General features: G+C 47.4%; 1 protein-coding gene across 1 annotated transcript in view; it reads right to left on the bottom strand.

Moving 5' to 3' along the window:
- Window positions 1–15,318, bottom strand: part of fancm (FA complementation group M) — a 47,260-nt gene that overhangs the window by 11,182 nt on the left and 20,760 nt on the right. The window contains exons 5-13 of the mRNA XM_029125691.2: window positions 12,135–12,266; window positions 10,224–10,356; window positions 9,996–10,085; window positions 8,847–8,945; window positions 8,086–8,264; window positions 7,095–7,301; window positions 6,455–6,674; window positions 6,107–6,258; window positions 5,818–5,976 (exon numbers count right to left, since the gene is read on the bottom strand). Coding sequence (XP_028981524.2) covers window positions 5,818–5,976; window positions 6,107–6,258; window positions 6,455–6,674; window positions 7,095–7,301; window positions 8,086–8,264; window positions 8,847–8,945; window positions 9,996–10,085; window positions 10,224–10,356; window positions 12,135–12,266 — 1,371 coding nt within the window. The remainder of the gene's footprint in view (window positions 1–5,817; window positions 5,977–6,106; window positions 6,259–6,454; window positions 6,675–7,094; window positions 7,302–8,085; window positions 8,265–8,846; window positions 8,946–9,995; window positions 10,086–10,223; window positions 10,357–12,134; window positions 12,267–15,318) is intronic.

Genomic DNA, 15,318 nt, shown 5'->3' with positions numbered 1-15,318 from the left:
ATCTAAAAATGGACGGACCGGTCCCGTATTGTCCTTCTAAGGATGTATTCAATAAACGAATAGCATCTGGTTTGATAGACTAAGTAATAAACAGTTTCTCCCTGCACAGCAAGAAATAATAATGAAAAGAAAGAGGAAATGCGGCTTAGTGTGTTTATGTTGATTTCACAATTCTTTGTTTTGATTTGCTCAGGAAATGAATCCTATTGTCCATTCAGACGGCACAATAAGACATTGTTTCCAATGACCCATTTAATATCCTCAGAAATCACAAAGCTTTTGGGTGGATAAAACTGAGCAAAATAAAGCTGAACTGTTTTTACAATTTCCTGAAATGGTCAATGAATCTATACACACAGTATCTATACACACGTCTGTACATATAGTATATGAATATACAGTACCAGTCGAAACTTTGGACACATCAACTAATTGGTATTTCTTTATTTTTACTATTGTGGAGATATCAAAACTATGAAATATATCATATGGAATCATGTAGTAACCAATAATATAAACATTTTGTATCAGTCTGGCACAAAAAAATATTTTATTCAATTTTTTGTCAGTGGCTTATGTAAAGTATTACAAAATGTTTGATTTTTTTTAATTAAATACAAATGAAAGGTCTACTGATTGCATATGTTTACATCCTCTAAACCTGGGTGACTAACCCATGAAGCTGTAAAGATTATTTTTTTTATATACGCATTCAGATACTGAGTAAGAAATAAAGAGGGAATAAAATAAACGTAGATTTTGCTACTGGTGGTTAAATCTGTCAGTGTTACCAGCCACTTTGACGGGTAGCCAATGAGCAGACAGAAACACATTTTATTATTGCAAAAAAATGATCCGGCTAAATCTAGGATGATACACAAGACCATTTTGGCAGATATCCTTTCATCTCCCTCCCCATCTGCTGGAGTCTCTCATGCAATACTGGACAGAAGAGACCGGCCTCCTTAACAAGGTTTCAGAGGTTATTTAGATCCACCTGTTGAGCAGAACAGTGAGCACAGGTCTACAGTTTTGGCTTCGCTGTCGCTGCGCTTTTAATTGTAAGAGGAAAAATAGCGCAGCTTCACTCCACTTCGTGTCTGACATGCACCTAACGTAAAAGTAAAAAGAGCACGTAGAGAAAGAAACTCCACATTCTCTGACCACTGTCAACATGGTAACATAAACCGTTTCGTATCAATGATACGTTTCATATTATTGAGATACATTTTTATTATTTCCTGATTTAGCGTGACACCTAGAAGGTTAACACGAGTAATCAGTCACGTGTCAACCTGGGCTCTGGCAGACCTTTCTGAGATTTTTGCCCTGAATGTTTTTGGAAAACATTTTGGCTGCTAAAAAACCTCTGGTGGCTGGTATGTTTTCATCCACTAACCAAAGTGGATGGTTGGCCACAAAGTAAATGTTATCCCCTGATAAAAAAGCATGGTCAAACGGAGTTGTCAATGCCTTTTAAAATAAAAAATAAAAACCATGTACATGCACAAACCCAATGTAAAAATGACAGAAGTATGCAAAAAAACACATTGCTAATGTCTGAGGAGTCTTGGGAACGAATTCCCATTTTTCCACGTGTCAGACAATGTTTTTGATCTTACATCACAAGCTATTAACCATTTTATCAAGTGAATGCTATTATTAGATCAAGCCAGTGTAACCTGGAGTGGGAATACAGAACACTGGATCAACACTGGATCTACACTGGATCTACACTGGATCTACACTGGATCTACACTGGATCATTGAGTTCACATGGTTTGAGTTCACAATTCACATGAGTGCAGTTGAGGTGTTAGACACACCCTCCCACTAGACCACCCTCCCACCTGCCCACCCGCCTACTAGCCCACCCTCCCACCTGCCCACCCGCCCACTAGACCACCCGCCCACTAGACCACCCTCCCACCTGCCCACCCGCCCACTAGACACACCCGCCCACTAGACACACCCGCCCACCTGCCCACCCGCCCACTAGACCACCCTCCCACCTGCCCACCCGCCTACTAGACCACCCGCCCACTAGACCACCCGCCCACTAGACCACCCACCCACTAGACCACCCGCCCACTACACCACCCGCCCACTAGACCACCCGCCCACTAGACCACCCGCCCACTAGACCACCCGCCCACTAGCCCACCCTCCCACCTGCCCACCCGCCCACTAGACCACCCGCCCACTAGACCACCCTCCCACTAGACCACCCTCCCACTAGACCACCCGCCCACTAGACCACCCGCCCACTAGACCACCCGCCCACTAGACCACCCTCCCACTAGACCACCCGCCCACTAGACCACCCGCCCACTAGACCACCCGCCCACTAGACCACCCGCCCACTAGACCACCCGCCCACTAGACCACCCCCCAGTGAAGTGGAATGGAAATCTCTTTTCAAAACGACTTCCAAAACCCCTCTGGCGTTCTTTGGTGAGGAGAGGCAAAACAAATTCTGCCTGTCTGGATTCGAGAGGTCCCCCAAGGACCATCACAGGCAGGACCATCACAGTCTGACCCATCTTTCTCTCCATCCTGCTGTCCTCTCTCACACATATACACACACACACACACACACACACACACACACACATATACCTAAATCAGGGAGTTTGAATGCTGAATGGGTGACAGCCATGGTAAATGAGATCATATACCACAGGTGTGACCCCACATCACTTTTTACTGCACTAATTGTGTTTGTAGCCCATTTATAAGAGCAGTAGGGCACCTCAGGGGTTAATGATATATGTGGCCAATATACCACGGCTCAGCGGTGTGTCGTGCCTATGAACATCTCTCACCACACACCCCCTCGTGCTTCACTGCTCACATATATAGGCCACCCAGGCCTGGCCTACTTCAGCTTCCTGGGATTATGTAATGGTTCTGAGAAAGGTTACATAAGCAGAGGAAGGACAGCCTGTCTGTTTCTCTCTCTCTCTCTCCATCATAAAGGAAAAATAGAACGAGGGGTGAGAGGACAATGAAAAACTCAGGACGGCTCACGGAGACAGGGCTTTAAATAAAATGAACAGTTCATGAAAAAAAAAAATCCCTTTCACATTATTGTTTTTTTTTTGTTTCGCCCACCCCCCTCGCCCACCCCCCCCACATCATAGGTTTAAGAAGAGAGGGCAGGTGAGGGAACAGACCAGGGCAGACGAGGAGGGGGAACAGAGCAGGGCAGGCAAGCATGAATTAGGCCAAGTAGCTAAGCTGGGTTATAGTCATTGGCCCTCTGTGTAAGCAGTGAGTCAGACGCCCTACAAGGGCAAAGGAGGCGGGACTAGATTGAGCTAAGCAAAATGGGGCGGTCGAGATCGTCCTATGACAGGCCTTGTTGGAAAAAATAATTGAAAGTGTTTGTGGGAAAAACAAAGTGTGGATTAGTCTAATGAGAGAAATATAAAAAGGTGTGTGTGTGTGTTGGGGGGGGGTACCAGCTATGTTCCCTTCATGCAACACACTTTAAAAAACTGTCTCAAAACGGGCGTCAATTGTGGACTAAATACGACATTTGCGCTGCTGCTTGAGACCAACACTTGGTCAACAGAGGACCACCAGCAGTGCAGCGTCCCGCACTGAACCGACTCGTCCAGATCGATCCGGTTTTTCTGTCCAGATCGATCCGGTTTTTCTGTCCAGATCGTCACGAGGGTTAAAAGCCGACAGGGTACGGCTGCTTATTTCTAGGGGCCAAAATGCAAAGACGATTTGCTGCCAAACAAAAGAAACTTGCCGACACAACATTTAGTTAACCTGAGGAGGAAACGCTCTGGAGTATCGGCCAGGTTTCACCCAAAACGGGTCTCTACAGAAAAAAAAAACATTATATAAATAATTATTTATGTATCATCAACTATAATATGTATTATAATATACATTTTTGTCTATTGGTCATCGTCTGTCACACCAGATATGTACGTATCATTACACACATAACATTTATGTAATTTTCATTTTCAGTATCGACCTAGGAGCCAACTGTCTGGCTTGGCAAAGAACACTACTCCTCAGGGATTGGAACCAATGTCCTTCAGTTTACTGGTCCGACACTCCTGAGCCCTGGGCTACCCTGCCACCGCCATCATCTATCACCTGGGCGTGATTATCGGTTTCACTACATACAGTATGCATCACCATATATAAATATATCATCTGCATGCTAATGATCACTAGACCAACAGAGAGAAAAGTGTTACATTGACATTTGCCTCTCATTTGAGGACCAGGGTTGTTATGACAGGTGATATAACCCTCTCTTTATCCCGGTACAGACGCTTGTCATGGCAACAGATCCAGACAATATCTAATCCAAAACAACCCAGTCCGTCAGCCACAGGGATTCGCCATCCATCCACCATAATCTTCGGTCCCAATCAAATTCCCTGGACCCTTTTCAGAGCCTTTTGTCAGCAGTGGCTGTACAAGGTAGAATGTCCCAGTTACCGTTCACCAAGAACACCAAGTTGTTTTTTGTTTTTTTTAATCATAACATACATTTTCGTACCATATGTGCTGCGCTGGATCGGATGTCTTGTGCAATGTAGTATTGTATGTCGCTTGGGTAAACAAACTAGCTAGGTATCTTGTGGGGACATAAATCTAAACAGCGTTGCCATAGGGACATCAGAACATGAGTGCAGATGAGGCAGTGCCATTAGTGGTAGTACATAGAGGGGTGGCTGGGTCTTTTACAGTGGGACGTTTAAAGAGACGCCTGCATGAAAATGTAATCTACACCATATACACCATATACAAGAAAATGTAAAGGTTCAAGCCTGGTTTCCCAGTTGTAAACCCTTTCCTACAAGATGATGCTGCCACCTCCATGTTCTACAGTGGAGTCGGCGTTCAAGAAGCTGTATATAATCTGAGATACTGACATTTTAGAGTTTTAAGGGCTCTCTAATTATTTGGCTTCTGGATGTACTTGGGTGCTCCTCTGCGTCTAAGTTAAGAAGATGAAAACATGCAAAAAAAAAATGTTTTATACTTTACATAAATCACTGACAGAAAAACCTAATAAAATACTTGTACAAAATGTGCACAAGTTATTGGTGGTGTATGAATACTTCTGCAACTCATCACAACCCCAGAGTATTGTGCAGTTTCTATACCGCCAGCTAAATTTTGTAACCTCCTCATTGGTATTTTTAGTCTATGGTCTTCTCTGTCTTCTGTAGTCCTCCCTGTGGATAGACAATGTACCTTCGAGGGTCCTAGCCCCCGGGGTTGGGAACCACTGCGCAGTGGGTAACAGCACTTCCCACTTCCCCAAATCACCAACGCAACAAACATCGATAGAAAACCGTCCTCCTGTGTTCTCTGGTCGTCCAGTAGTCTGGGCCTCTGCCTCCAATGCATGTGTCCTGCTACAACATGGGTTCGAATCCGACCGGCAGCTCCTTCACCAAAACCTTTCGTCTACCTTCCCCCACTATCTCGCTTTATTCAAGCGTGAATGACCACAGATAAAACAAGGAACCAGATGTACAAACCTGAAGCATCTGGCTGTTATTTTATCACCGACAGACATAGGAAGCCCTGAGGCAAAGCAGCCAGAGCGAACGGAGCAATACAGATTTGAATTCCTCGTTAATTACATTTCTGATCTCAATACAGTTTTTATGTTAATAAAACAATCATATGTTACAAACAAAGTAAAAAAATGACATATTGAGGAGGACTGCAGGGCAAGCAGTGTGAGAACGGCCGTGGGTTGCAGGCTGGCTACTACATGAATCCAGTGTGTGGATGGAAGGGTTTATGGACAGATGGCTGCCCCCTCACCTCCTCCTGGCACATCCCGTCGATGAGCCCCATGACCTGGGTGAAGTGGTGGCAGCGACTGGAGTGGTCCACCCTGTGAATGGGGAAGGGCTGGTTCTGCCAGTGTCTCCACTCCCAGAGAGACAGCTCCCGGGTGGGCCCCGTGGAGAGCGGCCCCTCCTACACACACACACACACACACACACACACACACACCTCATTATCAGCCAAAGTCGTGTTCAGTAGACGGACAACGTACATAGTGCAGCGTGTGAACGTGGTCCCCGGGGGAACCGAACACATGACCTACCGGCGGGGGCGAGGCTTCCTGCAGTGAGAGGAAGCGAGAGCGTCTCAGAGTGGGCCGGGGCTCGTCCTCCGTCAGCTTCATGGTGGCCTCCCAGTGAGCATGCTCAGACGGGCTGAGGAAGCCGTCGTCCTTCTCGCTCTCGTCGACCCTCCCTGCGAAACACACAATGGAGAGACGCCGCTGTCATGCGCCAGACCAGACAGAGGCCCGGCGAAAGCCTACGACGCCGCACCGAACCAATGAGGACAACACACACACACACACACACACACACACACACACCAAAGACCCGCGCCTTTTCCATGAGAAGGTGGGATCTGTTTCGTCTTCAGCGGCAGTTTCTCTCACCTCGCCTCTCCGACGAGTGGGACCTGCGCCCCGCCACGCAGCGCTCCCCGCCGCTCTCCTGGGGGGCATACCGGCCGCAGGTTATGTGCATCCTGTGCAGGGCGGGGCGGACCTCGTCGGGCAGCATGCGGGGGCTGAGGGGGTACATTTTGAAGCTGTGGCTGTTCCCCACAATGGACCGGTACACGCTGCGCTTGTTGCTCTGGCTCTGGTTGTATGTCTAAATGGGAGAGAAGGCGGGACCGCTTGAGAAGGCGCCCTCCCCCATTGATCGTCCGAATGTCGTGCGGGACAGACGGGGTGGTTGGTTCGTTCGCCGTTGTCATATTCGGCGTGTGAGAAAACGTGTCTGTGGGTACGTGTCTGTGGGTACGTGTCTGTGGGTACGTGTCTGTGAGAGACACTTAGCGTATCTTAAACCAGTGGTGTGGAACCAAGGTGTATTATTATTTATATTTGCATAACAGAGGAGACAGAGATGCCCTCGTACCTGGGAAGGAGACTAACACAAGCCTGGGGGGGGACTTCAGCGGGACTCAATAGTAAACATTATTTTCTGTATACTATGTTTTTGTACACTGGTATGCCGCATAACATTTTGCGGAAATAAGAAAGGGGTGTTCCAAAAGTTGGCGCTCACCCGCTCCTCTCGGCCCTCAGCCAGGATGACCACAATACGGCCCCTGCGTTTCCGTCCGGTGCGCCCCATGCGCTGGACCAGGCGAATCGGGCTCTTCTGGGCGTCGAAGCACACGATGAGGTCCACCTCGCCGATGTCGAGCCCCTCCTCGCCCACGCACGTGGACACCAGCGTGTTGAAGCCGCCCTCCCGGAAACTCCGCACCACCTTTTGTACGGAAACGGGGATTCAGTCCAGTGACCGGGCCATGGTTACCAAATTACCATATTTGGAGGAGAAAAAAATTAAGAACTGACATGAGTTAACACTGAGGGGAAGGAAAAAAGAATAAAGGATTCAGTTGGTAATTCAGTTTAGCACATTTCAGGTTGAATTTGTCACGGGGGAAACGTTCCCTGACACAGCAGCAGAAGCTGACACTACTGGGCTACCACCCTCTGTCACGCCACGCCACGTCCCAAATGCCTTTCTGACCACTTGAGTGCACCGCCGCTACCAGGCTCTGAGGAAAGTGGCGCGCTACAAAGGAAAAAAGGGTGCTATTTGGGACGAGACCAGTCCGCACAGGAATGTCTAAATAATGTAGGAACAATGCATTTTATATGTCTGAAGAGGAACGACTGTTACCGAAGCAAAGACCCCCCCACACCCCCACCCCAAATATTCTGGTTGACAAGCAGCAGCGGGAAAATTGCCTCAGCTGGAGGCTACATGTTCTTGTAAGTTAAAAGGAGCCCCTACATTTACCCTAGGGCCTAAGCTCACAAATTAGCCATTACATTCATTTACATTCATTTGCTGCCGTTCTGGAACACATCTCATGACATCAACACCTTGTATTGTCCCAGTGTGTCCTTCTAAATGTACCAGCTTATCTCCCCCATTCAAACAGGTCTACCTACAAAAGGTTCTTTGCGTGGTGTGTGTGGGGCTCTTGTCTTCCCGAACCCATGAACCAAACATGGTGTCGTGTGACTCAACAACATTTTACCTCCAGCTGCTCCTTCTGGGTAAACCCTTTGACACCTTTCCCTGCCGAGGCCTGACCCATGAAGCTCATGACCTTTATCAGCGGCAGGTGGCGGTTCAACATGGCGGCGATCTCCTGCACGCTCTCGCGGAACGACGAAAATATCATAACACGCGTGCTTACTTCCTGGGGCCGAGGACCTTCACCAATCAGACCAGAGAGAGAAAGATATATCAAATGGTTACTTAACAACATATTTAAATAAACGAGGAAACTCACTTCATGCAGTTGCAAATCAAGCAACGTGTCTCACTAGAACACTAGTATGTGGCAGAAGTTTGCCGTCTTACTCCGTGTCTGATTACAAAGCAACAGCCCGGGACACTCCCACTGGACTCCACGAGGATTGGTTGTGTGGGCGGGGACTGGTTGTGTGGGCGGGGATCGGTTGTGTAGGCGGGGATCGGTTGTGTGGGCGGGGACTGGTTGTGTGGGCGGGGACTGGTTGTGTGGGCGGGGATCGGTTGTGTGGGCGGGGATCGGTTGTGTGGGCGGGGATCGGTTGTGTGGGCGGGGATCGGTTGTGTGGGCGGGGACCGGTTGTGTGGGCGGGGACCGGTTGTGTGGGCGGGGACTGGTTGTGTGGGCGGGGACTGGTTGTGTGGGCGGGGACTGGTTGTGTGGGCGGGGACTGGTTGTGTGGGCGGGGACTGGTTGTGTGGGCGGGGACTGGTTGTGTGGGCGGGGGTCGGGTGCAGGTGTAGGCCGAAAGAGCGGTGTACCTGAGCCGGCGTTCTCCGACCACGTTCTGAAGTGCCCCACCACCACCTCCTCCAGCTTCTGCAGCTTAGGGTGGCTGTAGACGAAGGGCTCAGAGGGGCCTGGAAGAAGAAGGCAAGCTGGTCAATCAGGGCACTACACTGGGTGTGGTATACGGCCAATATACCACGGCTGAGAGCTGTCCTTAGGGACAACGCAGTGCAACGTGACTGGATGCCCCACTTTACTGTATGTTGGCAAAATACCACAAACCCTAGAGCTCCCTAGTTGCTATTCTAAACTGGTCAGCAATGTAGTTAAAATAAAAAAGTTATGTCATGTCAAAATAATAATAAATATTATAATAATTGGGTGTGGTCTCATGTACCATGGCATTTTACCTGATCAGCATTCAGGATCCAAATCTACCAGTTTATATGTAGTCATAGAAGTTATATGTTTATAACGATGTGCCAGGTGTCAGGTCACAGTTAGAGTTCATTTAAAGAGTAGGTGGTGCCACTGCTATTTTTATGTGATAAATGCTCAGTCATAGAGGTGGGGTCACAGTGGGTTGATATATATCAACAGGGAAACAGCAACAGACCACAACTAATCATTCTTAACACATATGAATGTGCCACTATGTGATAATTCATACACTGTGGTCCAGGGTTTCTCCCGTAAGATCAAACGGATTGTCTTTCTCTGACTGTTGTCATAGCACCCAAGGTCAACACTGCAGGTTCTCAAATTGATAAGGCCTTTGTGAGGAACCATTAAGTCTAATCGAAAGAAGGGCCTTTTCTGGGCACTCTGTCATTTCTGCTTGCTTTGGCATCTGTTAAGTCCACTCTTGTCTTTGCACCCAAAGCATCTCAAGCCAACAAGAACTGTCCTCCATTACTGAACGCCTTCTAACCATTCAAAAAAGTGTTCATTATATTACTACATAATTTCTTAGTTAATAACCCATAAATACCAGGAAAGTAATAGCTTGACCTGGGCTGCAAAATAAAATGTAAATAACAATAAAACAAAATAAAATAAAAATATTAATAGTATGCCATTAATAGTAGTGCGCCATGTCGCATATGATGTCATCCAAAGCAACTAACATCGATGCAGGCATGCAGCTTCTACAAGTGTCCACGGCAGGAATCAAATTCTACCTTTGGGTTTTTCAAACGTGGTCTCCATCTCCAGGTACAGATTCATGAAGGTGGCATTGCGTTGCAGCTCGCTCCTGGCCCGAGACATTTCTGAATTGGCATAAAGAGAGCGGAAACATTCATCAGAACGAGCTACCAGCCAAACAGGCACCAATAGGCTGGTCGTGACCGTGTGCGCGTGCAGGTGTGTGCGCGCATGTAAATGAGTGTGTTTTTCCAAGCCGGTACCTTTGTCGCCGTTCATGATGCCCCGGACAAACTGGAAGAGGGATCGCAGACCCATCTGCAGGAGCAGCTCGTAGCCATGATACAGGCTGATACACAGGGCGAAGTCCCCTTCCAGAGCCCCGAGCTGGGCAGCCTGTCAACACACAGATGGGCTTCATGTACACCGCTGCTCAGAACTCTGGGGTCACGTAGAAATGTCCTTGTTTTTAAAAGAAACGCTTGTTTTTTTTGTCCACATTTCATGCGAGAAACTGGCGAGAAACTGGGGATCGCATTTAAAGCTGTACAGTACTGCCTTAACAGAAACAGACTCAAACCAGAATAGAAGGAGGAGTGGGAGGCCCTGGTGCACAACTGAGCAAGAAGACAAACACATTAGAACGTGTAGTTTGAGAAACAGACACCTCACAGGTCCTCAACTGGCAGATTTATTAAATAGTATCCGCAAAACTCCATTCTCCATTCCGGACAGAGACGCATTGGCCAATCAGCATGTAACTGCGGATCTAGTCTACACAGCGCCAGCAGCCCGGTCCACTGACACTGTTGACAGAACGGGTCTAGTCTACACAGCGCCAGCAGCCCGGTCCACTGACACTGTTGACAGAACGGATCTAGTCTACACAGCGCCAGCAGCCCGGTCCACTGAGACTGTTGACAGAACGGATCTAGTCTACACAGCGCCAGCAGCCCGGTCCACTGAGACTGTTGACAGAACGCTAACATCTCGGCAATCCCTCGGATGTCACTGCAAACAGATACATGACAGATGTCCACCTCCGGCACGGCTTCATTGGGTGCTCTTACACACTCACACCGAACGCCCAGTGGCTGTTCACCGCTCACTCCAACCTGAGGAGGGTCTAGATTACCACCCTGATTAGCTGTTCCCCTCAAGGCTGAACACACTGACTGATAACGGAGGGGACGGCCGTCCTGAGAAGGGTCCAGATGGTTCTGACAGTCTTTTCCCTCTGTCATAGCAATGTCCCGTTGACACATCTTACAGTGCCAGAATGTCGAGATTTTAATGAAAGGGACTGAATAGTTTCAACGTTTTTTGGTGCATTTTCAGATTTTGCATGAAAACTTCCAACAGGGACGCAGTGTTGTCACATGGCAACCACGATGTGGCTCCATGCCAGATATCGTACATTTGTACTTCTAAATGTGGCGGACAGAGCCAGGGAGGATTTCTTTACAATCCATACGGAGAATTTGTATATGTTTTTAGACTTAATAAATGTCTTCCTGTTTGGTACCTTTGGGGCAACGGCATGACGTCACATGGCTGCATTGATTGTAATCAATCAATCAATTGACTGGTTGTAATTGAACAGCTTGGGTGTATTTTGCTCATCAAGAGGGACAATACTTAGGGAAGGGACTGTTACTAGAAATACAGATTCCAGTCAACGTAACATCACAAGATAAAGGGACGACTGATGGTAGAGAATAAAATAGGCTATAGGTTACTCTGAAACAATAACCTCTGCCAGAAGAGGAGCATTGGTTTTAAATGTATAGCGTAAGACAGGAGTGCCTGTCTGTCTGTCTCGGCTGTACCGTGATGTCTGTCTCGGCTGTACCGTGATGTCTGTCTCGGCTGTACCGTGATGTCTGTCTCGGCTGTACCGTGATGTCTGTCTCGGCTGTACCGTGATGTCTGTCTCGGCTGTACCGTGATGTCTGTCTCGGCTGTACCGTGATGTCTGTCTCTCCTATACCGTGATGTCTGTCTCTCCTATACCGTGATGTCTGTCTCTCCTATACCGTGATGTCTGTCTCTCCTATACCGTGATGTCTGTCTCTCCTATACCGTGATGTCTGTCTCTCCTATACCGTGATGTCTGTCTCTACTATACCGTGATGTCTGTCTCTACTATACCGTGATGTCTGTCTCTACTATACCGTGAGGTGGCCCGGTGGGTTCTTGCGGAACTGTTCCCTGGCCAGAATGAGCTGGTACTTGGTAAGGGAACGCAGGTCACGGTGAGACATGGCCCGGTTCTGGATCAGACGCCCCGTGAACCGCTCCAGTACCTGAAACAACAATGGCCAACAAACAAAGGGGACTTAGAGGGTATAAGTGGAGGCCTTGTATCAACCAGCACCGCTGGAGACCATGTTGAAAGGTTTAATAAAAGAAAAAATTATTGCAAAGAACCTTTGCTAAAAAGAAGAAACATCAGTCCATGTCATATACATGGTAATACTTCTCAACTATCGCGACTGAGTTTGACATCTCTTTAACTTTCAACCAAAACCAAACACAGATAACAGGCACAATCGTCCTTTCAACAACATTGTTCTGGGTGGGAAATCATTATTTAATGAATGATGGAAGAGGAGTTATTAGTGATGGCATCTAATGGAGCTGTGGGCCTCATGAATCATGGATGGGATGTTATGTGTGAGGGCATCTAATGGAGCTGTGGATCTCTAATCCAGCTCTGGGCTCTGTGAAGATGAGCATCCGCTGGGACAAACGTTCTTGTGAACATTCTAAATAGACTGGTGCACACTACATGAAACAGTTGTGATCAAAACCCTTCAACATATCGGGCATCCTGCCTTCCTGCATCCTGCCTTCCTGTCATCCTCACCTCTTGACGTGACATTAGTTCACAGCCCAACATATACCGTACACACTAGTGAGGACATAGACCCACCATCCCCACCCCAAACTCCTCTTTCAACTGAGCACCCAAACGTGCTCCGAAAACCGGTGTGTCCTTCGATCCGAAGAGAAACCGCAGGTGTCAGGTCACCGTCACCAGCTGTTCAGTCAGCCCAGATAACACAGCGGAGGCTTTGTCTTCCAGTGAGCCTCGTTTAGGTTGGACGTTGGACGCATAATGAAAGCAGGGGCTTGATGTTTGCTATGGCAACACATGTAACAAGCCTTACAAAAGGCCGGCGCACTTGAAAGGTGAACTAAATAAACAGATTGGTTTCAGGATGAGAAAGAGTCTCCGAAACCATGCGAAGACAGTTTTTACTTCTTAGCGTATTCAATAAAACCCCTCTTTAACATGCTGTCAGCAAAAGGCCTAAATCTACAACGGGTCTCAGAACCGCAGGGCTCCACAGAATACTGTGCGTGACTGCCGGTCAGACGGCCAACGCCTTGGTCCAGCAGCGAGCCAATAAAGGGCTCAGCAACCGGCCAAGATTCATTGGGTAGCAGAGGTCAGTGTCAGATGGGATTAGTACAGGGATTGCAGGGGAACTGACAGTACGGGTGGATGGGGGGGGCTCTTGTCAAGACTGTCAGCGTCCAGTATTCACCTAAACAGATGCAATAAATATACTTTTAAAAGTATATTCACTTTGGAGAAGTGTTCTCTTCACAGATGAATCCCGGTTTTCACTGTACAGGGCAGATGGCAGACAGTGTGTATGGTGTCGTGTGGGTGAGCGGTTTGCTGATGTCAACTTTGTGGTTCGAGTGGCCCATGGTGGCGGTGGGGTTATGGTATGGGCAGGCGTGTTATGGACAACAAACACAGGTGCATTTTATTGATGGCATTTTGAATGCACAGAGATACCGTGACGAGGCCCATTGTTGTGCCATTCATCCACGACCATCACCTCATGTTGCAGCATGATAATGCACAGCCCCATGTTGCAAGGATCTGTACACAATTCCTGGAAGATGAAAACATCCCAGTTCTTGCATGGCCAGCATGTCACCCATTGAGCATGTTTGGGATGCTCTGGATCGGGGTATACAACAGTGTGTTCCAGGTCCTGCCAATATCCAGCAACTTCACACAGCCATTGAAGAGGAGTGGACTAACATTCCACAGGCCACAATCAACAACCTGATCAACTCTATGCGAAGGAGATGTGTTGCACTGCGTGAGGCAAATGGTGGTCACACCAGATACTGACTGGTTTTCGGACTCCCCCAATACAGTGAAACTGCACATTTTAGAGTGGCTTTTTTTGTGGCCAGCCTAAGGCACACCTGTGCAATAATCATGTTGTCTAATCAGCATTTTGATATGCCACACCTGTGAGGTGGATGGATTATCTCGGCAAAGGAGAAGTGATTTGTAAAGAACATTTGAAAGAAATAGGCCTTTTGTGGACTTAGAGAAAGTCTTAGATCTTTGAGTTCAGCTCATGATAAATGGGGGCAAAAACAAAAGTGTTGTGATTATAAATTTGTTTAGTGTATATGCTAAATTCTGAATTTAAACTAATACAACTACTCAGAGGAAGATATTATTGAACAGATAATACATCCACATGAACTATTGGTACCACTGAATGTTCCTCTAAAATGTATGAGATTAGAGAATAAATTCATTACTGCTAAATTATTAGAAATCTAAAACAAGATGAACTAAATAATGGCGACGACTTAATGATTTATTAAGGCAGGGATGCACTGAAAACTGACCATAAAGACAGGTGAAAAAAATGAGTGTCAACAAGCTCCATGTTAGAAATGTCTGATAAAGGGGATAAAAAGACATAACACTTGAACTAGGTCTCTGTATTGAACTAGGTCTCTGTATTGCCTGGAATGGAGGTTTTCGGAAAAGTATATATTTATAAGTCATCCTCATAATAGTTTATATAACTCTGATAGCTTAACGAGCAGCTTTCCAATGACTCCCATTTCAGACTTCCACCAGTCCACATGGTGAACTCATGAGTTCTGAGCACCGCCGCTGACAACACTGAGCATGCTCAGTGAAAGAGCCCTCTTCCCATTGGCTGAACGGGTGTGAAATTAAGTGACGGGCAGGCCAATCAAGAGGCCAGTTTCTATTTCGTAGTTATTAATACAGAGTGGTGCCTGACTGCCTACTCATTCCACCGCATGTCCGCAATGGACGCCAATGCACAGGACCTGAAGAGCGTCATCACCCGGTGATGTCATCACAGATTCAGGGAAGAGCGGTTGTGGGGGGGGGGTCAACGGGCTTCAGCTAACAATAAAAGCCACTGTTTTGGGGATCCCCATCCTACTTGGGGCCAAGTTTAACCCAGACAACAGCGGAGACCGATCAGCGGGTTGACACAAACAGACAAATGAATGCCGGCATGTCTTCAATCCAGGCTAAACCAAAACGAGAAA

Source organism: Esox lucius, chromosome 15 (assembly GCF_011004845.1).
Source record: "Esox lucius isolate fEsoLuc1 chromosome 15, fEsoLuc1.pri, whole genome shotgun sequence".
NCBI lineage: Eukaryota > Metazoa > Chordata > Actinopteri > Esociformes > Esocidae > Esox > Esox lucius.
This window is presented reverse-complemented; position numbering and strand designations above follow the sequence as displayed.